A 24,477-nucleotide genomic window follows, 5' to 3' on the forward strand; every position below is an offset into this window, starting at 1 on the left:
TAATTTTGTATTTTTAGTAGAGACAGGGTTTCTCCATGTTGGTCAGGCTGGTCTCAAACTCCTGACCTCAGGTGATCTGCCCACCTTGGCCTCCCAAAGTGCTGGGATTAAAGGCATGAGCCACCACAACTGACCTTAAATTTATTTATTTATTTATTTATTTATTTATTTGAGACAGAGTCTCGATTTGTCGCCAGGCGCCAGCCTGGAATGCAGTGGCACAATCTTGGCTCACTGCCACCTCCGCCTCCTGGGTTCAAGCAATTCTCCTGCCTCAGCCTCCCGAGTAGTTTGGACTACAGGCGCGCACCACCATGCCCAGCTAATTTTTGTATTTTTTCAGTAGAGATGGGGTTTCACCATGTTGGCCAGGATGGTCTTGATCTCTTGACCTCGTGATCTGCCTGCCTTGGCCTCCCAAAGTGCTGGGATTACAGGCGTGAGCCACCGCACCCGGCCGGACCTTAAATTTTCTTTTTTTTTTTTTTTTTGAGACAGAGTCTTGCTCTGTCACCAGGTTGGAGTACAGTGGCACAATCTCCGCTCACTGCAACCTCCGCCTCCTGGGTTCAAGCAATTCTTCCACCTCAGCCTCCCGAGTAGCTGGGACCACAGGCACATGCCACCACGCCGAGCTAATTTTTTGTATTTTTAGTAGAGATGGGGTTTCACCATGTTGGCCAGGATGGTCTCGATCTCTTTACCTCATGATCAGCCCACCTCGGCCTCCCAAAGTGCTGGGATTACAGGCATGAGCCACCGCGCCCAGCAAATTTTCTTAATCTAAAAAATAATTGGTGGCCGGACATAGTGGCTCATGCCTATAATCCCAGTATTTTGGGAGGCTGAGGCGGACAGATCACTTGAGGCCAGGAGTTAGGGACCAGCCTGTCCAACATGGCAAAACCCGTCTCTACTAAAAAATACTAAAATTAGCCAGGCATGCTGGCGCACACCTGTAATCCCAGCTACTCAGGAGGGTGAGGTAGGAAAACTCCAGCCAGGAGGTGAACTCCAGCCTGGGTGACAGAGCGAGACTCCATTTCAAAAAAATTAAAAAATGGAAAAGAAAAAAAAAAAGGAAAAGATGCTGAATTTTGTCGAATGCTTTTCCCACATATAATGGGGTCAACGTTTTTTTAAATCTGAAAGATAACAGGCTATGTAATCACGTATGTAGAACCTCCTTCCCTAGTACTCACTCCCTCCTCTCCCAGCTGCAGACCGGAAGGCTCAACTGGAAGAATGGAACAGGCTCTTCCCAGAAAGATCTCCTGGACTTTTTCTTAGAAGGGCCACTCTAACAGACTCTGACTCCATCCCTTTTCAAACATCTTTCCCTGCTCTGAGGTCGCCAAAGTTTCAGCTTATCACAGCACCAATGCCCATTGCAAAGAACACATGATTTATTGGAGAACAACTCATCATCAACAGCACTGATTCGAAGAACAAAACAGATGAAAAAACAAAAGCAAACGTTCTGACTGACCCTCTGGAGTGAGATCTGCTGAATTCATACAGCTCAATCTGTAAGTGTCCAAGGTCCAGGGGGCAGGTTCTCAAGCAGGAAGCCTCAGGCACTCTGGCTCTGTGGGGACCTCCCCTGGACATCTGCTTGAGAATCTGGAGAAGGGACATTGTCAGGGAAGGTCCTTTCTGCAGATGTCCCGCTGGGAGCTCAGCCTAACCAAGACCTGGTCCCTGTGCTCCTGACCTTCATCTCAAGGTCAAGGAGAGGGCACTTGACCCAACTCTGCCAGCAAGGCAAATTAGATGGTGATTCAAGTAGTGTGGTCCCAGGAGGGAGGGTGGGGGCAGAGAAGAACAAATGCATTAGGAGTCCTGGGCAGTGTGTGCTGGGTCCCAGGCAGTGGCCCAAGGTTGTGAAGGGGTTGGAGGAGGGGCTGAATCACCAACTGACAAGTCCTGGAGAGAGGGTGGCCCAAGCTGGCAGGAAGCAGCATGTCTCCGCCTCATCCTGGAGGTCTTGGAGTCAGCCCAGCTGTCTTCCCACCCTTACACTCAGTTACAGTACAGAACTCAGAGCCTGCCTGGCCAGCACCTGCTGAATAACCAAGCAGGTCCTAGAAGCATGGGGAAAAGAAGCTGACTTTGATCTTGGAAAATCCAAGAGGATCTTGTCTTCAACTCCTTTCTACCTTCCCACACCCACGCTTCATCCCAGAGTACTTGCCAATGTGCAATACGTAGCCAGGAATCTGAATAAATAGTCAAAAGTCTCCAAAATACTGTGCTTTGGGAGAGGAGGAGACAGAAAGGCAGGTACAGAAATCCAAGGAAAAGCCTGGTGGAAGAGCCACCTGAGGAAGCCGTTCGTAGCTCACAGCCGGGCCTGGGAGGGCAGACAGAAGTCCTGCCCACCAGACTCGGCAGGCTCTGGGGGCAGGAGGGCTGCTGGGGCCTGGCTCCGCCAGCCAGTCTGGAGAACGAGGGTCCTCACTATGGCACCTGGCTTCCGGACACAAACCTTGTACAGGGAGGGAGATGACTTGGTGAGAACTGGGAGTGGCCAGCTGCCCCTGCTCAAGGTACACATGCCCCACCCTGGGGACGGCTCAGGCAGGGGCCAGAGAAGGCCCTGCACCTCCCTCAGCCCGTAGTGGGTGGAGTGGCACACAGAGGCACAGACATGGCCCTCCTGGAACTGGCAGGACCCATGGCCTTTGAGCTCAGCTACCCTGGCCCCAGAAAGGCCTTCTTGGGCCCCACCTGCCCTTTGTGGGACCTTCCCCCACAAAGGTCGGGATCTGGAAGGCAAGGGAATGACAACTCTTCTGGGTTCTGACTGTGGGCAGCTCCTCTTCCTTCTCCCTCCCTGGGCAGAAAGCAGGGGCAGGAGGCTCAAAGCTTTGTCCTTTCTCAGCAGCATTTGGTTTCCAAGATTTCTGCCATGGGGAATGGGTTCAGAACCCCTAAGTGAGGCACGGAGGACTCCCTCCCAGTCAAGGGGACCCGGGAGTCCAGGGCTGGGGGATGGGAACATGAGGCAAAGGCCAGACTTGACCTCCAGGGGCCTTGCTGGGCCAGTCTCCTCATTCTGTCTCCCAGGCTCAGGGGAGCAGAGGGATGTGGGGAGAGGAGGCGGCTCAGGATAAGGCACCCCAACAGAGAAGGACAGGGAGAATAATGGAGAGGAACCATGGAGCAAGACACAGCCCCACGCTAGGAAGGAGGCAGAAGGACACAGGCGGAGAGGTAGAGACAGAGAAGGGGAGGAGGGAGACCTGGAGGACTGAGAGACGCTCACACACACGGGGAGGAGACAGCTGGGGACGCGGGCCCATGTCCACACCAACTGAGTACAGACAGACATCTGTGGGTAAGACAGACGGCGGGACTCTGCTTTCAGTGTCGCCTTCCCCGTGGAGCAGCCAAAGCGCCCTGCCCAGAAGCAGTTTCTGGCCCACTGGCCAAACACCTCCCCTGACTGGCGCTCAGGAGAAGACCAGAAGCAGGAACCAAGGCTGGGACGGCAGAACCGAGGCAGGGAGGGGCCCCTGCCAGCCTCCCAGTGCCGGAAGCGGCACTGGCCCAGGAAGGACAACTTCCTGAGCTCCAGCCCTGCTCAGTATTCTAGGCAAAGAGGCCAGGGTGCAGGGCAGGTGGGGCGCTGGGCATAGTGATGGAGGAAGGGGCACAGTACAGTGTGCCCTCAGCGGGCACAGCCTGGGTCTCGGGCCAGTCCTGCAGCTTCCCCTCAGGCTGGGTTCTCACAGGTTTGTGTGTGTCCCAGGAGCCAGGGCACAGGGCTCGGTGGCTTCTCTCCCGAACGCGGGCCTCTCGCCGCTGGGCTACTTTGAGTCTTGGAGCTCCTTCGCCTTCTGCAGGATCTGGCAGACATCTGTGATGGGGTAATCCTGGGCACGGGAAAGGCCAACGATGGCCTCTGAAGCCAGCTCCCCGCCACCACTGGATCCCGTCCCCACTGGGACCCGTCACCATGCTGGATCCTGGGCCTCAGGGGCAGGAGCACGGAATACCAGGCATCCCACACTCCCCAACCCCTAGACCCCTGCTGGCAGCTGACACTACACCATGCAGCACCAACTCAACCGATTCAAACACGACCACTCCCAGGGTCTCAGCCCTTTCCTCAGGACCAGACCGTGCTGCCTCAGCTCTCCCACTACTGCCGCTGAACCCGAACTCCCTCATGTGGAGCCAGGGACTGGGCCAGGTAGTGTGAGTGTCAGCTTGGAGTCCTCAATGGCCCTGTGAGTGGCTGCTGTGATTCTGCCCATTTTCCAGATCTAGTCCATGAAGTTATAGAAAACCAACTCTAGGAGCCCGGGCGCGGTGGCTCACGCCTGTAATCCCAGCACTTCGGGAGGCCAAGGTGGGCAGATCACCTGAGGTCAGGAGTTCCACACCAGCCTGACCAACGTGGTGAAAACCCCATCTCTACTAAAGATGCAAAAATTAGCTGGATGTGGTGGCACACACCTGTAATCCCAGCTACTTGGGAGGCTGAGGCAGGAGAATTACTTGAAGCCAGGAGGCAGTGGTTGCACTGCTAGAGGTTTTTGGTTTTTTTTTCCCTTTTCTTTTTTACTGCCTATTCCGGGAAATCTGCCAGAGGTTTTACCATTGCACTCCAGTACGGGCGACAGACCAAGACTCCAACAGAAAAGAAAAAAAAAAAAATAGTAAGGCCAGGTGCTGATGAAGAAGCTGAGACCCAGAGATGCTGTAACTTGCCTTGGGTCACATGATGAACACAGCAGAGCAAAACTGTGGACCTAAAGCTGTAGGCCCTTGAACCCATATTCTTTTTTTCAGACGGAGTCTTGCTCTGTCACCCAGGCTGGAGTGCAGTGGCGCGATCTTGGCTCACCACAACCTCCGCCTCCTGGGTTGAAGCACTTCTCCTGTCTCAGCCTCCCGAGTAGCTGGGAATTATAGGCGCATGCCACCATGCCCAGCTAATTTTTGTATTTTTAGTAGAGATGGGGTTTTGCCATGTTAGTCAGGGTGGTCTCGAACTCCTGACCTCAGGTGATCCACCCACCTCAGCCTCCCAATGTGCTGGAATTATAGACATGAGCCACTGCACCTGGTGAGCCCATGTTCTTAATCACTACACCCTACCCTTCTTCCCTGGGTCTGAGCAGGGCCACCAGTGAGCACGGCCATGTTTTGGGTACCTGCTGTGTCCTGGGTGTGAACACCTACGTCAAGTACACAGTTTAGAGGCCAAGTCACTTGCTCAAGTCCACCCAACACTCCAGGTCAGAGGCAGAACCAGGATTCAAACCCAGATCCAAACCAGGTCTGTCTCAGGGGTCCCTGCTACACTCCACCGCCCCTGCCCAGCCTATCACAGCAGCTGGCGTGGGTGGGTGCCTGGCGAGTGCCGGCCTCGTGGCAGTGGTTGGGCCTGCCCCCATCCCATTACCTGCAGCAGCCGCATGTTCACAGTGAAGTCCCCTTCCAGCAACTGCTCCCGGATCAGCCTATGAAGAGCCAGCAGCAAAAGGGCTGGGACCTGGGATGCTGTGAGTGCAGGCCCCGCCCCCTCCTCCCCTCTGGCTTCTCCAAGGACCGGCCAGGTAAGCTGAGGCTAGCTCATGCTGCACTCACATGAGCATGGCACAGCAGACGAGGAGGAGGAAGTCGAAGCGGTTGTCATCGGCGAAAAGGGAGTCCCAGATGCGGATGACATCAGGCAGTAAGAACTCCTGGGACAGCAGTAGTGTCAGCCAGCGGAAGGCGAAGAACTGGGGCTTGATGTTCTGCTCTTGCTGGGGAGAGAGCGTGGGGGTGGGGAGCAGGACTCCATGTTGGCTGGTGGCCATGGAGCATCACGCAATGGGTCAGAAGTGAATTCAGAACAGCAGGACCCAGGGCACCAGGTGTGAGCACCAGGGCTGGCACCAGGCTGCCAGACAGCCTCGCTTGGTAAAGGGGCAAAAGCTGTTTCCTGCCAGCCAACATCCTCAGATCTTTTTGTAGGAGAAGCTGGAAACCCAAACCTTTACATAATAAGCTCTCCAGATTTATAAAGGACGGTTCAAACTCTTTCAAAACACTCTGCAGATGACAGGGTATGTGGATGTGCAGAGTGACCATCACAGGGCTCTTACTATAAGCCTGGGCTATGCTTAGCATGTTAAATGTGTCCTCTCACTCATTTAATCCACAAACAATTCCACAGGCAATTATTCCCAATATAGACGAGCCCTCTGGTCAGCCACAGTGAATATTAATTGAAAAAGTATGTTACTAAACAGCAAAAACATAATTCCTTTTTTTTTTTTAAGAGATGAGGTCTCGCTATATTGCCTAGGCTGGAGTGCAGTAGCACAATCATGGCTCACTGCAGCCTTGACCTCCAGGGCTCCCACCTCAGCCTCCTGAGTAGCTGAGACTACAAGCATGTGCCACCTTGCCTGGCTAATTTCTTCCTTTCTTTTTTTTTTTTTTGAGATGAAGTTTCACTCTTGTTGCCCGGTCTGGAGAGCAGTGGCATGATCTCGGCTTACCGCAACCTCAGCCTCCCAGGTTCAAGTGATTCTCCTGCCTTAGCCTCTCGAGCAGCTGAAATTACAGGTGTGCACCACCATGCCCGGCTAATTTTTTTGTATTTTTAGTAGAGACAGGGTTTCTCCATGTTGGTCAGGCTGGTCTTGAACTCCTGACCTCATGATCCACCCGCCTTGGCCTCATGCCTGGCTGCTAATTTCTTTTTTCTTTTTTTTTTTTTTAGACGGAGTTTCGCTCGTTACCCAGGCTGGAGTGCAATGGCACGATCTCAGCTCACTGCAACCTCCGCCTCCAGGGTTCAGGCAATTCTCCTGCCTCAGCCTCCTGAGTAGCTGGGATTACAGGCACGTGCCACCGTGCCCAGCTAATTTTTTTGTATTTTTAGTAGAGACGGGGTTTCACTGTGTCGACCAGGATGGTCTTGATCTCTTGACCTCATAATCCACCCGCCTCGGCCTCCCAAAGTGCTGGGACTACAGGCGTGAGCCACCGCGCCCAGCGCTAATTTCTTTTTAAATTTTTTGTAGAGACAAGATTTCACTATGTTTCTCAGGATATCTCAACCTTTGGGCTCAAGTAATCCTCCTGCATCAGTCTCCCAAACTGTTAGGATTACAACTGTGAGACATCACACCCAACCCATATTTGTTTAAAAAGATATGTTTCTCATGCCTGTAATCCCAGCACTTTGGGAGGCCAAGGCGGGTGGATCACGAGGTCAAGAGATCGAGACCATCCTGGTTAACATGGTGAAACCCTGTCTCTACTAAAAATACAAAAAAAAATTAGCTGGGCATGGTGGCGCACGCCTGTAGTCCCAGCTACTCAGGAGGCTGAGGCAGGAGAATTGCCTGAACCCAGGAGGCGGAGGTTGCGGTGAGCTGAGATCGCGCCATTGTACTCCGGCCTGGGTAACAAGAGCGAAACTCTGTCTCCAAAAAAAAAAAAGATACGTTTGCTCCTGGCAGGGCACGGTGGCTCATGCCTGTAATCCCAGCACTTTGGGAGGCTGAGGTGGGCAGATCACTTGAGGTCAGGAATTCAAGACCAGCCTGGCCAACATGGAAAAAACCCTCTCTCTACTAAAAATACAAAACTAGCTGGGCATGGTAACGTGTGCCTGTAATCCCAGCTGCTGGGAAGGCTGAGGCACGAGAATTACTTGAACCTGGGAGGTGAAGGTTGCAGTGAGCCAAGATTGCACCACTGCACTCCAGCCTGAGCTGACAGAGTGAGAGTCCTTCTCAAAAAAAAAAAAAGAAAAAAAAGATATGCTTATATATTTTATTTTTCATGAAACTTTTTGTTTACATGTAAATAAATGTTCTCCTTTTGTTTTCCAAAATAAACACGGAATGCCAGTACAATTTTTAAAGTTATATTAATCTTAAAAAATGAAGTTAACACTTACCTCAGAAGATTACTAACAGCTTAAGCAATTTAGTTGATGGTAAATGCCCTGCACTATGCCTGGCACACAAGCGGTGCCATTCCAACTTTCCCCTTCCCTCCCAGCTTGCTAGGCTCTGGCCATCAGCTGCTTTAGCTCATAGGTCAGCATCCCCAGCAGCAGCAACAGCCACTTTCAATCCCCAGACTCAAGCCAGACCTCAGCCTGGGCTGGGATGGCACAGGAACTCTGCCTCCTGTCCCTGCCACCCGCTGTTCCTGGGGTCCTCACCAGTTTCAGGTAGAGCTCCACGTCCTTATCTTTCAAGGTGGAGTACACCTTCTCCATCTTGTAAGTGATACCACACTGCGAGTCATCTAGGCTCTTGATAAAGTTGTCCCGGATCTCGGCCATGAGGTTGGTGAAGCAGAAAAAGGTGTCTGCCTCGGCATGCTCTGGGAAGAGACGCAGGATGGGGGCAGAAGTGGCGCACCCCAGGCCCACCCCACTTCTCACCTACCAGACAACTGCCCCACTCTGAGCCCCGCCAAGTTGCCCCATCCTCAAAGTCGGGCTCAGTCCTTCCTCTGTCCTTGACCCTTCTCCACCCCCAGGCTAAAGACATCACCTCTTTCTTCTCATATCTGGCAACACTTACATTCACTGAGCAGTTTATTACACACTCCCCTGATGACAATTTGAAAAGCATTATTTACATCTTCTAATTCGGCTTCCTACATATCCACCTTCTCTATGAGAAATTAAATTACAAATAGCCAAGAGATCAGTAAACATCTAACATTCTAGAAGATCACAGTTGCAAAGGATCTCAGAGATGATCCAGGCCAACCCCTCATCTGGGAGAAGGAGAATGGAGACCCGAGAGGGAAAGTGAGCTGCACGGCCTGACACGGGCCAGCAACAAGGGATGTGGGCACCAAGAGCCTTCTTACCTTTCCACTCGCTGTTGGGGTCGGTGGCGAAGGTATAGTAGAGGGGCCCCACGATCTCATTCATGCCTTGCACGTAAGCGATGCCAGGGTTGAGCTTGGCATAGATGAAAAGGATCCGCTCCACCACCTCCCAGTGGGCCTCGCAGCCATTGGGCAGCACCTCATACTCATTTAGGGATGATGGCGCAGAGTTCTTGTGTGGGGAGCTCATCTAGGGGAGAAGAGGAGGAGCCAGTCAAGAAGGACAATGTGGGCCAGGTTCGGTGGCTCATGCCTGCAATCCCAGCGTTTTGGGAGGCTGAGGTGGGAGGATCACTTGAACCCAGGTGGTCAAGGCTGCAGTGAGCCGTGATGACACCACTGCATTCCAGCTTGGTTAACAGAGCAAGACCCTGTCTCAAGGGGAAAAAAAAAAAGAGGCTGGGCGCCGTGGTTTATACCTATAATCCCAGCACTTTGGGAGGCTGAAGCAGGTGGATCACAAGGTCAGGAGTTTGAGACCAGCCTGTCCAACATGGTGAAACCCCATCCCTACTAAAAATACAAAAATCAGCCGGGCACAGGGGCAGGCGCCTGTAATCCCAGCTACTTGGGAGGCTGAGGCAGAAGAATCGCTTGAATCCTGGAGGCGGAGGTTGCAGTGAGCCAAGATCATGCCACTGCACTCTAGCCTGGACAACAGAGCAAGACTCTGTCTCAAAAGAAAAAAAAAAAGAGACAGCACGGGCCGGCCACAATAGCTCATGCCTGTAATCACAGCACTTTAGGAGGCCAAGGCAGGAGGATCACTTGAGCCTTAGGGTTTGAGACCAGCCTGGACAACATAGGGAGATTCATCTCTGCAAAAAATTTAAATATTAGCCAAGTGTGATAGCAAGCACCTGTGGTCCTGGCTACTTGGGAGGCGAGAGCAAGAGGATCACTTGAGCCCAGGAGGCTAAGGCTACGGCTACAGTGAGCTATGATCACACCACTGCACTCCAACCTGGGTGACAGCAAGACACTGTCACGGCCGGGCGTGGTAGCTCACGCCTGCAATCCAAGCACTTTGGAGGCCAAGGCGGGTGGATCACCTGAGGTCGGGAGGTCAAGACCAGCCTGACCAACATGGTGAAACCCCATCTATTAAAAAAAAAAAAAAAAAAAAAGACACTGTCACACACACAAAAAAAGGACAATGTGAAGGAAGACAATGTGTTCTTGCCAGAAATGTAAATGTTTACTGTTAAGCCCAGACCTATCTAGCATATGGGACATATGCTGGCCAGAGGAACAAGTCAAATGCCACTATAAGGAAACAAGGAGACAAAACCTAGAACATGGAACATTCTACAAGACAACCGTCCTAAAACCTAACTTACGGTGATTAAAGTCAGAACAGTGAGGAGTATCTACCTAAGAAGGGGCATCCAGGAACTTTCTGGATGTGGAAATGTTCTATATCGTGACTGACTGGCACTTACACAGGTACACACACAAGAAAAAAATATATCTAATCGTATACATAACTGCACTTAAGTTACACTTCAATTTAAAACAAAAACCTTAAATATGTAAAGAAACAGACAACTGCAGACAACTGGACAAGGCTCCCCCCTACCCCACCCCCAGTGAAGTCTTGCTCTGTCGACCAGGTTGGAGTGCAGTGGCACAATCTCAGCTCACTACAACCTCTGACTCCCGGGCTGAAGCAATTCTCCTGCCTCAGCCTCCCGAGCACCTGGGATTACAGGTGCTCACCGCCACGCCCGGATTTTTTTTATTTTGGGTATTTTTAGTAGAGATGGGGTTTCACCATGTTAGTCAGGCTGGTCTCGAACTCCTGACCTCAGGTAATCCGCCCACTTCAGCCTCCCAAAGTGCTGGGATTACAGGTGTGAGCCACCATGCCCAGTAAGAATGCCCTTATTCTCAGGAGATCCTGCTGAAGCAGTTGGTGGTGAAAGGTCAGACATCAGCAACTTACTCTTTCTATATAATACACGCAAATAAAGCAATGTGAAAAATGTTAATAATTGTAGCATTTAGATGGAAAGTATACAGATAGTTAGTTACACAGTGTACTCTTCTTTCAACTTTTCTGAATGTTTGAATATTTTCATAAGAAAAGGTTGGAGGCCAGGCAAAGTGGCTCACACCTGTAATCCCAGCACTTTGGAAAACTAAGGCGGGCAGATCACTTGAGGTCAGGAGTTCGAGACCAGCCTGGCCAAAAATCTCTACTAAAAATACAAAAATTAGCCAGGCCTGGTGGCACACGCCTATGATCCCAGCCAATACTCAGGAGGCTAAGGCATGAGAAGTGCTTGACCCCAGGGAGCAAGGTTGTAGAGAGCCAAGATTGTGCCACTGTACCCCAGCCTGGGTGACAAGAGTACGACTGTCTCAAAAAAAAAAAAAAAAAAAGTTGGAAGTTAAAGAGAGAATGACCCCTGCTGAAGACTCCAGCTGCCTGTCGGGATCCCTTGGGAACTTTGTAAAGATTCAAGTGCTTGGGCCCTGCCCTAGACCTGCTCAGTCAGAAGCTCCACAGGTGAGTGACCCGTATGAGAGGACCCAGGCAGTGACAGTGGATGAGGCCATCCTGGAAGCGTAGGCTCCTGGAGACATTAAACTCTCTCTCCCATAACACGTGCATACACATGTATACATACACATGCACGCATGTTCACACAGAGACACACATCAGTAACATGTACCAAGAGCTTTCTATGCGGTCGACAGTGCTGTACAAGTATTCCTCCATTTAATCCACTGAACGATCTAAAATATTCTCTCCACATCATTTTCAAGATGAGGAAACTGAGGCTCAGAAATGTCGAGCCACTCCTTAAATGTCTACCATTAGGTAGTGGCTTTAGGACTTGCACCTGAACTGGCTGACTCCCAAAACTAAGGGCCAGGACTTGAGGCCAGGCTGCCTCCTGAGGTTGCCCAGGGCTTTCTGCTTTCTAAGAATCTGCACAGCCGGGACCTCAGTTCATCCTCTTGGCAACTCAGGCAGGGCAGAAATGATTATGCCCAGTTTATGGTCGAGGAAACAAAGGCCAGGACGTGAGCCTGGTATGACTTGTCCAGAGTCACACAGACGGTCAACTTTAACTCATACTGCCCAGCCATAAACCCAGAGGCTTAGGGATAAAGTTTCTGGTGGGTTCTCTGCTACCAGGACCAAACGTTAAACTAGGTAACAGTGCTCTTTACACCCAGTTACCACAGTGAAAGGAATGACAGGAGCCAGTCCCCACCCAGCCCTTCAGCCAGGAAATCAACAGTCAAGAATGCTGCCCACAAAGCCAGCCACATGGTTATGTAGCCACACAATCTGCACTGCACATCAGTTCTGCTGGACACCAAACCCTCATAGGCACATGCAACCCTGGGATCGGCTATATCTGCCCCTGCCACCCTGTCGGAGCTTCAAAGTCATTCTTAGCTGGGTGTGGCAGTTCACGCCTGTTATCCCAGCACTCTGGGAGGGCCAGGTAGGAGGATCACTTGAGCTCAGGAGTTCAAGACCAAACTGGGTGACACAGCAAGACTCTGTCTCTATTTTAAAAAATAAAACGAGCCAGATGTGGTGGCTCATGCCTATAATCCCAGCACTTTGGGAGGCCAAGGTGGGCAGATCACAAGGTCAGGAGTTCAAGATCAGCCTGGTCAACATGGTGAAACCCCGTCTTTAAAAAAAAAAAAAAAGATAAAAAAACAAACAAACAAACAAACAAAAAAGTCATTCCCCCAGGTGAGAAAAACTTCTGCAGTAGTATCTGCCCTAACTTGTTGGAGGCTACACAGAACGGTTTTTCCATTGATGGAGGACAGTGAAAAGTTTAGGTGAACAAGCCACTATTCAGGGTACCAAAGTAGGGGGTATAAATTAAGGAATAAGGCAATATACTTGTTTGACTACAAACAGCTTTGCAGAGTGACAGCAATCTATTAAAAGTTGGGGGGTCCTGGCCAGGCACGGTGGCTCACACCTGTAATCCCAGCACTTTGGGAGGCCCAGGCGGGTGCATCATGAGGTTAAGAGATCGAGAACATCCTGACCATCATGGTGAAACTCTGTCTCTACTAAAAATACAAAATTAGCTGGGCATGGTGGTATGCGCCTATAGTCCCAGCTACTTGGGAGGCTGAGGCAGGAGAATCACTTGAACCTGGGAGGCGGAGGCTGCAGTGAGCCAAGATCGCTCCACTGAACTCCAGCCTGGCGACAGAGTGAGACTCTGTCTCAAAAAAAAAAAAAAGGTTGGAGGTCCTATCAGTTCCACCTGAGTCTCTCAGATGCAGCCCTGCCGCATCCCTGTCCCCACCACCTCTTGCCTAGACAACTGCAGTGGCCTCCCAGGTAGCCTCTCTACTGCCACTCCTGTATCTCCACACTGACTAAAGCTGACACAAGCAGATATGAATCACGTCGCTGCCGTGCTTACGTTGCTATGAAGTGTCTCCCCGCCTCTCAGGACAAAGGCCCCACACGGCCTCACCAGCACAAACCTCTTCCCTCACTCTCTGCTTCTAGCCCCATGGCCTCTCCGACCAAGAACATACCACACTCTCTCCCGCTGAGGACTTTAGCACATGCCCTCCTCTCCACCTGGAATGCTCTCTTGTTTTTTATTTTTGAGACAGGGTGACAGGGTCTTGCTCTGTTGCCCAGGGTGGAGTGCAGTGGTGCAATGTGGACTCACTGCAACTTCTGTCTCCCAAGTTCAAGTGATTTTCCTGTCTCAGCCTCCTGAGTAGCTGGGATTACAGGCGCCTGCCACCACACCCAGCTAATTTTGTATTTTTAGTAGAGATGAGGTTTCACCATGTTGGCCAGGCTGGTCTCGAACTCCCAAACTCAGGTAATCTGCCCCCCTTGACCCTCCAAAGTGCTGGGATTGTAAATGTGAGCCACCATGCCCTGTCATTTTTTTTTTTTTTTTTTTTTTTTGAGACAGAGTCTCACTCTATCGCCCAGTGGCGTGATCTTGGCTCATTGCAACCTCTGTCTCCCAGGTTCAAGTGATTCTCCTGCCTCAGCCTCCTGAGTAGCTGATATTACAGGCATGCGCCATCATGCCCAGCTGATTTTTGTATTTTTTGTAGAGACAGGGTTTCACCACATTGCCCAGACTGGTCTTGAACTCCTGGGCTCAAGCAATCCTTTTGCCTCAGCCTCCCAAAGTGCTGGGATTACAGCATGAGCCACCGCACCCAGCCCTGTCACATTTTCTTACTTTGTAATGACTTTCTCAGAGCCATCCCCACTGTAAGACTAGAAGCCTGGCTCATTTACCCACTGGGATGCAGAGCCTTCCCTGGCAGCCATTACACCCAACTGGACACAGCAGATCGCTGCCACCCAACTTTCAGAGAGCGCCCCAGGATCTGGCAGTATCAGGGTTGCTCTGGGTAACTGTCAGGCAGATGGTCATGGCCCCACGCCTTGTGGCCAGGAATTTAAGAGAAAAACTAAAGAAAAGACTATTGGGGGAGTCCTGGGGACCCCAGGTTGGTGCTCACATTTGTGACCCCACTCCGGTTCCGGGCCACCGTCTGAGATTTCAGTGTTGTCTGTTCCACTCGCTTACGAAGGGTTTCAAACTCATTCTGGGGGTCCAGGATGAGGAGACAAGGGTACTCAGTGGCCCTCTGGAAGAAGGAAATGTCTGGGCATAACCTCCTGTCAAGAGGAAATAGGAAAGAATCATGTTACTCAGGGTGGAGGTTTTGGCCATTCCATCAGCACCCTGCTGCCAAGAGACCCCAAGAATCCCCAAAAGCATTGTTTTGTTTTTTTGAGACTGAGTCTCGCTCTGTCACCGAGCTGGAGTCCAGTGGCACAATCTTGGCTCACTGCAACCTACGACAGATATTTAATCTGTAAACCTCTGGTTCAAGCGATTCTCCTGCCTCAGCCTCCCAAATAGCTGTGATTATAGGCATGTGTCACCACGCCCAGCTAATTTTTTTATTTTTAGAAGAGACGAGGTTTCACCATGGTGGCCATGATGGTCCTGATCTCCCGATCTCATGATCAACCTGCCTCAGCCCCACAAAGTGCTGGGATTACAGGTGTGAGCCATGGCACCCGGCTGCATTGTTTGTTTTTAATTACAATATTTTGAATCACCTGACATCAGGAGTTCGAGACCAGCCCAGCCAACATGGTAAACCCCGTCTCTATTAAAGAATACAAAAATTGGCTGGGCACAGTGGCTCACACCCAAAATCTCAACACTCTGGGAGGCCGAGGTGGGCGGATCACCTGAGGTAGGGAGTTCGAGACCAGCCTGACCAACATGGAGAAACCCTGTCTCTAAAACTATATATATATATATAAACTGGACCGGGTGAGGTGGCTCACATCTGTAATCCCAGCAGCACTTTGGGAAGCCGAGGCAGATGGATCATGAGGTCAGGAGTTCGAGACCAGCCTGGCCAGCATGGTGAAACCTCATCTCTACTAAAAATATAATAAATTAGCAGACAAAGTGGCATGAGCCTATAGTCCCAGCTACTCGGGAGGCTGAGGCAGGAAAATTGCTTGAACTCAGCAAGTGGAGGTTGCAGTGAGCCGAGATTGCGCCACTGCACTCCAGCCTGGGCGATAGAGCGAGACAGAGGCCAAGACAGGCAGATCACCTGAGGTCAGGAGCTTGAGACCAGCCTTACCAACATGGAGAAACCCTGTCTCTACTAAAAAAAAAATACCAAATTAGCCAGGTATGGTGGCGCATACCTGTAATCCCAGCTACTTGGGAGGCTGAAGCAGGAAAACCGCTTGAATTGGGAAGTAGAGGTTGCAGTTAGCCGAGATCGTGCCATTGCATTCCAGCCTGGGCAACAAGAACGAAACTCCGTCTCAAAAAAAAACATAGAAAAATTAGCTGGACGTGTAGCGGATGCCTATAATCCCAGCTACTAGGGAGGCTGAGGCAGGAGAATTGCTTGAGCTCGGCAAGTGGAGGTTGCAGTGAGCCGAGATCATGCCACTGAACTCCAGCCTGGGCAACAGAGTGAGACTCCATCTCAAAAAAATAATAACAACAATTACAACATTTTATTTTAAAAACAATATAGTTTTTTAAAAAGCAGTAGTCAGGCTGGGCACGGTGGATCACACCTGTAATCCCAGCACTTTGGGAGGCTAAGGCAGGTGGATGACCTAAGGTTGGGAGTTAGAGACCAGCCTGATCAACACGGAGAAACCCTGTCTCTACTAAAAATGCAAAATTAGCCGGGCATGGTGGCACATGCCTGTAATCCCAGCTACTCAGGAGGCTGAGGCAGCAGAATTGCTTGAACCCGGGAGATGGAGGTTTCGGTGAGCCAAGATCGCGCCATTGCACTCCAGCCTGGGCAACAAGAGCGAAACTGTCTCAAAAAAAAAAAGCCGGGTGCAGTGGCTCACACCTGTAATCCCAGCACTTTGGGAGGCTAAGGCAAGTGGATGACCTGAGGTCTGGAGTTCAAGTCCAACCTGACCAACCTGGAGAAATCCCGTCTCTACTAAAAATACAAAATTAGCTAGGCGTGGTGGCACATGCCTGTAATCCCAGCTACTTGGGAGGCTGAGGCAGGAGAATCGCTTAAGTCCAGGAGGCGGAGGTTGTGGTGAACTGAGATCACACCACTGCACTCCAGGCTGGGCAAGAAGAGCAAAACTCCGTCTCAAAAAAAAAAAAAAAGTAGTAGTCATTATTTATGTATACATTCCCACATTTTATGCATATTTGCAAACAGATACATACTTTTTTAAAAAAAGTGTCTTTATGGTCATACAACCTAACTCCTCTTTTAAAGTCCAAACATCCTTCCATGTAAAAATATTTATCTAGGCCAGGCACAGTGGCTCACGATTGTAATACTAGCACTTTGGGAGGCTAAGGCAGGAAGATCACTTGAGCCCAGGAGTTCAAGACCAGCCTGGGCAACATAAGGAGACCCCATCTCTATAAAAAATTTGCTGGGTGTGGTGGCATGTGCTTGCAGTCCTGGCTACTCGGGAGGCTGAGGTGGGAGGATCACTTGAGCCTGGGCAATCAAGGCTATGGTGAGCTGAGATCGAGCCGACGTACTCCAGTCCAGCCTGGGCAACAGAGCAAGACCCTATTTCAAAAAAAACAAAACTACCTAACATGCACAAACACAGTGTGGTTTGTAGTAGCAAGAGGTTTGGTTCCATAAGGTACACACTGTACTAAAGAATATTATATAGCTGACCTGGAAAGATGTTCAAGACAGAATGAGAAAAAAAAAAAAGACAGCGTGAGAGGGAAAACAAGTTGGGAGATAGTATCTAGAATGTTATCGAGTTTTAAAAATGCATCTATTGCAGTGCATGGACATTACTCAGACCTCTTATACTTAGCATATTGCAAAGCTGCCTCTAGAAGCACCAAAGGACGTGCTACCATCACTACTCACGTAAAGCAGAACCTGGCCAGGCACGGTGGCTTATGCCTGTAATCCTAGCACTTTGGAAGGCTGAGGCGGGTGGATCACTTGAGATCAGGAGTTCGAGACCAGCCTGGACAACTTGTGAAACCCCATCTCTACTAAAAATACAAAAATTAGGTGTCGTGGCACATGCCTGTAATCCCAGCTACTAGGGAGGCTGAGACAGGAGAATGGCTTGAACCCGGGAGGCAGACATTACAGTTAGCTGAGATCACGCCACTGCACTCAAGACTAAACAAAAACAAAAAAACCAAAACCTATTTCCCCAGGTCGCGGCATGGTTCTTGATTTGAACACAGCCATCAGAAGACCTCGTGGGGGTAAATGCTGCGCCAGTCCCAGCCTGAGAGCACAAGAGGCAGTCCTCCCTTTCTCCTGCAGCCTAAGTTGCCCTGTACAGGGGCTACCTGGGGCCACCTGAAGATGAGCCTGGGCCAAGGAGCAACACCCAGGGTGTCAACAGCGAGGAGGACCCTGCTCCCAACTTGACCCTGCACGCGCCTTCTTTCCCTGCCACAGGGCACTCTTATGTGCTTTGCCAAAGCCCAGCAGACTCCTCTACTCAGCTCGCTGCCTCCCTGCCATCGCCTCCTCTTTCACATCTCATGCTGAGCCCCCTCCCTGGAAAGGCTTTCCTTGATACCGCCAAAGGAAAACAAGGCCTCCCTCTGATTCTCTAAAAGTACCAGTTTTTCCCTCCTTCACAGCATTGACAGTATTTGCAATTACATATCTATTTCCAGGTTTGATATATGTCCCCTGACTTACACTGGAAGCTCTCGGAAGGCAGACTGTTTCCGTCCTGCTCGCTCCTAAAGCCCTCCTGACAGAGGCACTCAGCTGTGAAGGAGCTGAATGGAGGGGCACCTGTGCTGGTGCAAACTGACTTGGGCACCTGAGAGCTGCCCATTGGAGATTCTGAAGGGTCACTGTGTGGGACAAAGTGCAGGCTTGTCCTGTGTGACCAAGCACCAAGAGAGCCAGGCAGGCTGTTGTAAAAGGAACAGGATAAGCTCCCAGGATCTTTCTCTGATGGAGATCTGATCATTCTAAGTGCTCTGCATGTGCTAAGACCAGCACAACAGTCCCATGTATCTGTGGAGACCCAGCCCGTTCTGTGACCTTACCCTGAACCACCTTACTCCTACTTCACAGATAAAGAGAGCAATGATCAGAGGGTGTGAGTCACTTGCCCAAGGTCACACAGCTAACAACTGGTAACGGTGGAACGGAAACCAGGCAAATGAACTCTAGAACCCAAGCTCTTGGCCACTCCACCAACCTGTGGACAAGGCCTGCCTCCTAGTTCCTCACCTAGCCTTGCACGCTGCCAGATTTCCCAGCCCGACAGGGCCACAGAGCCAGCATCTCCACATTTCTTTACCAAGTGGAAAAGCAGGCACACATTGTAGCTCACAGTTTTAAAACCTGTGTATCTGATCCTGTCACTCCTTTGCTCAAAACCTTTGCATGGCTGCTTCACGCTCTTAGAATCAAGTCCAAGGTCCGGCCCCTATCTCCCACCCCAGCCTTGGCATTGTTCCTCAAATGCGGCACACTCTGCAAGCTCTCTGGGCCTTGCCAAGGGCAGTTCCCTGACCAATGTGGCCTTTGCTGTACTCTTCCCCTTCTGATTCAGAAGCTGAATCACTGCTTCTCAGTTGAGGTTTCCCCAAACTCCCTCAACTTTTCCTTCAAGAGCATTTACCACGAACGCCATGCGCTAAGATCTAATGGGCTGAATGTCTGCCTTGCCATCTTCCCTTCTATGTTCACAGATCCTTAAGGAGAAGGAACATACCAGTCTACTCAGTGCTCAACCCTTAGCTTAGTGCTAAGCCTGGCATACAGGAGCGGCTCAATACTTGTTGAATAAATGTCAGATGAATCCATACACACCTGGGGTACAAATGAAACTATAGCTAAGGACCACCAGGCACATGCAAGCACAGACTCTCCCTCGCCAGCCTCATTCTCAGCCTATCATCAATAGGGCCTGGACCCAACCGCTGGGACAATTCAAAAGCAGTTCCGCCAGCACCCACGTGGGCCCGGCCTGCAAAAGGAAAAGACAGCTGCAGAAACCCCCAGAAGTCCCATGAGCCAGCTCCCAGCCCCAGGCGCCCTGCCTACCGGACATCTTTGTCGATCTGCAGCAGCACCTCGTTGTCCTTGAAGTACGTGTTCCACCGACTGTCAGGGTTGGGGTTGAGTGGCTGTGGAGAGAAATGAAGATGCTTGGTCCAAGGCCCAGATAGGCCCCGGGGCCGGATGCTATCCTGGAGACCTGAGCAGTGGTCTTCTGCAACAATCCCATCACACACTGAGGTGTGGCCCTGACACCACCTGTAAGCTACTCAGAGGAGCCAGCACAGGCCTTCCCACGGCCTCCTGAGTCCCGTTCAAACTCCACAGCCAGAAGCCCAGCCTGGCAGCCTGCTCTGAATACATCCCTGCTGGGCAGGGACTCTGATCCTTTTCTGTCCATTGCTCTAGCTTGAGAACTTTGCATATAACAGGTGCTCAGCAAATGTTTGCTTGCTGAATGAATGAATGTTCTATCATTAGGTTTCTTCAGCTCTCATTCGTCAATGTTCTGAGTCATCAATTCCTATCTGTGAGTCTGGGCCTGGGGCCCATCCATTTCTTTCTCCCACGCTGTGAAGCCCAGGAAGGAGCTCAGCGTTTGAGGAGAGAACAAGGCTTCCTCGCAGCCACAGAGGGCAGCCTAGCCTCCTTCCTGCCCTGCTCCAACTTTCTTCAAGGAACAGGGATGAGGGTTGAAAGAGACCATGACCTCAGAGCACCTGACGCAGGGCTGCCCCCACAACGCTCCCTGGACGCTGGCTATCATTTGTCTTACTGAGCCCAGGCCCCCCAAGCTTAGTGACCTAAGGCAGAAAGGAGGAACTGGGAGGTCCAGAGGGGATCGACACCAGATGTACCTCTCCCCTGGCACGCAGGGGACCTTGCCTGCTCCAAGGCCACAACCCCTCCACATTCTGTATCCCAGGTCTCTGATGCCAACCCCTACTCACATGGTCCTCAAAAGTCACATCCTCCCTGGACACACCCATGTTGGCCTTGGCAATGCCAGGCTGGATGATCATTTCCCTCAGGAACTGGGCGTACAGCTCCCTGCAGGAGACAAGCAAGAAGGATGAATCCTGACAGTCCTGCTCAGGGAGCCCAGACCAGAGCAGCAGCTGCAGAAGGCAGGATGGCCCCAGAAGCATGGGCTCTGTCAGATGCAAGGGCCCTCTTGTCACCGCCCTTTCACGGGGGTCTCACCTCTGCTTGGCCAGGATAGAGGTCCATGAGGCTCTCTCCAAGGGAAGGTAGTTCAAGAGAATCTGAACAGAGGGAGAGAGGCAAAGCTCTGGTGACCCTCCTGCACCAACGGTGGACTTTAAGTGGGGCTGACAGGCCTCAAGAAAAACATCTCATAAAGTCCCAAGAAAGACAAGACAGGCTGAAACCCAGGAACCCAGCATGAGCTAGGGGTAGCCTCCCCTTCCTCCTCACACAGACTCTTCCACATGATATCAGACCCTGTGCTCAAAAGGGCCAGAAACCAAGACACTGGCCTCCAGGGCCACCGGAGCTAGGAGCTTTGGGCAAACCACAGCCTTTGCTTTGTCCCAGCAAGCATGACTTTTGCTGTACTTCATGGACCAAGAAGCAGAGGCCTTCACTGTTGGCATTACAAAGTGTCCCATCCCCAAGGGGATCCCAGAGATGACACCAAGAGGAACAGAAAATTCAGAACTTCCCAGAAAAGCTCCCTCAGACAAGCAAGGAAAGGTATAGAACAGAAAGGGGCGAGGGGTGGGGGCAGCCCATGCGGGAAAACCCAGGGACTCTCAGCAGAGCAGAAGCCCCATCCCAGGCACACCCACCTTCCAGCAGAGGCACCGCAGTCCGCCCTCACAGGGGATGCCTGTGGACACAGCAGGCAAAGGTCACGCCCCAGGCCAGAGTCCCAGAACCCCCAGCCCTTCACCGTGGAGCCAGCTGGCGAGAAGTAGAGTGGGCAAAAAGTACTTCCTTAAGAATCATTTACCCCAGAAAGAGTACTAAACTGGACAGTTTTTGTTTTGTTTTAGAGACTCTGTCACCCAGGCTGGAGTGCAATGGCATAATCTCAGCTTACTGCAGCCTCTGCCTCTGGGTTTCAGTGATTCTCCTGCCTCAGCTTCCCAGGTAGCTGAGATTACAGGCATGCACCACACCACTACGCCTAGCTAATTTTTGTATTTTTAGCAGAGATGAGGTTTCACCATGTTGGCCAGGCTGGGCTTGAACTCCTGACCTCAGGTGACCTGACCATCTTGGTCTCCCAAAGTGCTAGGATTACAGGTGTGAGCCACCGGGCCTGGCCTAGACTGGATGTTAATTATTATTATTATTTTTTTTGGAGACAGTCTTGCTCTGTTGCCCAGGCTGGATTGTAGCGGCCTGATCTCTGCTCACTGCAACCTCCGCCTCCCTGGTTCCAATGATTCTCCTACCTCAGCCTCCCAAGTAGCTGGGATTACAGCCAAGTGCCACCATGCCCAGCTACATTTTTGTATTTTTCGTAGAGACTGGGTTTCACCATGCTGGCCAGGCTGTTCTCAAACTCCTGACCTCAAGTGATCCACCTGCCTCAGCCTCCCAAAGTGCTGGGATTACAGGTGTGAGCCACTGCGCCTAGCCAGAAGTTCTTGCTGGCAAATTTACCGGGGAAAAAACTGTCAAGAAGCTACACAGAACACTTTGGGAAATTTTTTAAAAAAGAGAGTTACCTCTGTGCTGTTTGGAGCAAAGTCTAACACTGCTAAGGATCAGCTCCTTAAATTCAGTGTCCCAAGGTTAACATTTCACCACAAACCGAGGTTTACTGCTGCTTTAGTCAGCTTAGACCCCAAACCAGGGAGAGAACCAGGAACCACCCTGCAGTTAACCAAACTCCCCAACACAGGAAGCTGGCTAAGGAATAAGGAAAGACGGTCCTGGGCTCCAAAGGTCCACCCCTCACCCCCACAACTCTCATGCTCCATTCTCCAGTCTTCAGTCCCGTCTACTATTCTCAGGAATCTGGCACCTCCTGTGGAAGACCTAAAGGCAAGGCAAGCTACCTGTGGCCACCGCCCCTCTGGGAAACCCCTCCAAGCTCAAGGCAGTGGCTTGTTCAGCTCTACAGAATCTGGAGAAGGCCCCAAGAATCTACATGCAATTTCCTTCCATGGCCCCAGCCCCCAGCAGCTGGGCCCCAGAGCTGACCAGGTGTGGCCTTGGGCACCTCCCCCTAGCCACAGGGCTGCTCTAGGGAAACCCTGAAAATACAGAATGGCCTCTTACCACTAAAGCTGAGTTCCCGCAGCTTTTCCAATGCAATTGATGGCTCCTTCAGGACATCCTGGAAATCTGCAATTCTAGAAGAGGAGATAGGAAGGTAAATGAAGCTTGGCTTATATCTGCTCAGTGAGATTCACAGCCCTAGCTCCCTCAGACCACTGGTTTCCAACCTATGCCTCTCTCCCCTTTAGGACATAAAAATCACACAGCTTAGTCAAAGTCCTCACCAAAACGCTTTGGGGAACAACAGAACTATATTTCACTTCTTCCTCTATACCCAGAAACACAGAATGCCAGGGAAGAAACTTGAAAGATATTCTTGTCTAGAAGTTCCCAAATGAGGACCATAAAATTTGACACATTCCAACATTCTAACATTTAGTGAGCTGACATTTACTGGGCACTTCCTGCCAGCCAGGCCAGGTCCACAGCACAGCCACCATCTGAACTCCCTGGACCTAAAGAACCAAGAGTAATTTGATCTGCAGACAATGGACCAGTGCAAGGTGAACACAGCTCTCCATGGTCACAAATATAACCATTACAAGACCTCTGGGCCTGCCAGAAGCAAAGGACAAAGGGTTTAAAAAACACGACCTGGAGGAAAACTGAAGAGTGAGCAAAATTCAGCCAATGCTGCAGGATTTGGCCTGGGGGAGGGGACGGACTGGAAAATGCAAGTTCTCTAGCAGTCCTGGTAAGAAAAAGGCACAGGGACAGAGTGTACTTGAAGAGAGTACTGGAGCAGGAGGCTAAAAAGGGGAAAAGGGACGGGGGCGGGGCATGGGGGTCTGGATGAGGAAGACTCAGGGGAAGGGGGAAACCACGGGTCCAGGGTGAGGGAGGCAGGAGTGACACCAGGCGCAGGAGAGGGGCCGCCGCTCGGTCCTTCCTGCAGCCCACAGGCAATGAGGTTAGGTGGACGCCCGAGACCCTTTGCCGGCGGTTCTGCCAATTCCTGGCCACACCCCGCGCTTCCCCCTTCTGGCACAAGAGGTACCCTGGCCCCTTGGCCCCTTACCGGCTCTTGTGCAGACTAGACATGGTGTTGACTTCCGGACCCCCAGCCGACTCCGCCGCCTGCGCCTCTGCCGCTTGCGCCGCCGCCACCGCCCCCCAGGGACGCGGGACTCTGGGCAAAAGCCTCCGGCGGGAAACACAGCCACAAGCCTGTGCGTTCCGCCCCGCCGGCCCCGCCCCGCCCCGCCGATCACGTGCCTTCCCTAGCCTCTTAGCTTCCATCCGCTCTGGGCGGCCGCGGCGGGACGGGGTGGGCGGGGCAACCGTTGGGGTGGGCGTGGTAGCCGCAGGTCGAGTGGGCGTGGTAGCCGCGGGCTGGGAGCACTCCGCCCCGTCCCCCCCCCACCACCGCGGACCCTGCGGGCCAAATGTGAGAACCCGCGGTGACTGCGCAGACTGTGTGTGCCTGGACTCGGTGTCTACTTAACGCAGTATACCTGTCACCCTGTCTTCCCTACACGCACCCCTCCCGGTAATTAACTACTGCATGATTGTTACAGGAGTGTCGGCCTCCCCTGATTAACTGTTCAGGCCCCCAGCTGGTCTTGGTTTCTGCTGAGTCCTCAAGGCCTGTATAGCCGGGACCCGCATGAACCATCGTGTCCGGCACAACTTTATTATTTTTTTAATAAAAAGAATATCAGCCAACCTTTTAAAATGTTAGTTAGGAAGACAGAAAAAACCACAAATGATATCTTAAGAAAAATAGGCTAGGCCGTCAGTGGTGGCTCATGCCTGTAATCCCAGCACTATGGGAGGCTCAGGCGGGCAGATCACTTGAGATCAGGAGTTCGAGACCAGTCTGGCCAACAT

At 51.6% G+C, this 24,477-nt stretch overlaps 1 protein-coding gene and 1 pseudogene across 1 annotated transcript; both read right to left on the reverse strand.

Moving 5' to 3' along the window:
- Positions 1–1,384: 1,384 nt before the first annotated feature.
- On the reverse strand, positions 1,385–3,862 carry LOC110568960 (uncharacterized; annotated as a pseudogene).
- On the reverse strand, positions 1,385–23,752 carry TBC1D13 (TBC1 domain family member 13). Its single transcript, XM_012458012.3, has 12 exons — positions 23,666–23,752; positions 22,648–22,721; positions 21,204–21,244; positions 20,596–20,657; positions 20,343–20,442; positions 19,438–19,520; positions 14,365–14,524; positions 8,848–9,058; positions 8,186–8,349; positions 5,602–5,762; positions 5,417–5,474; positions 1,385–3,878 (listed from the first exon to the last, which is right to left on the reverse strand). Exons 1-12 carry the CDS (start codon positions 23,686–23,688, stop codon positions 3,813–3,815), a joined length of 1,203 nt encoding a protein of 400 aa, XP_012313435.1. The 5' UTR covers positions 23,689–23,752; the 3' UTR covers positions 1,385–3,812.
- Positions 23,753–24,477: the final 725 nt, after the last annotated feature.

The sequence above is a fragment of the Aotus nancymaae genome, unplaced genomic scaffold, assembly GCF_030222135.1.
Source record: "Aotus nancymaae isolate 86718 unplaced genomic scaffold, 86718_ANA_hifiasm-v0.15.2.pri h1tg000003l, whole genome shotgun sequence".
NCBI classification, from domain to species: domain Eukaryota; kingdom Metazoa; phylum Chordata; class Mammalia; order Primates; family Aotidae; genus Aotus; species Aotus nancymaae.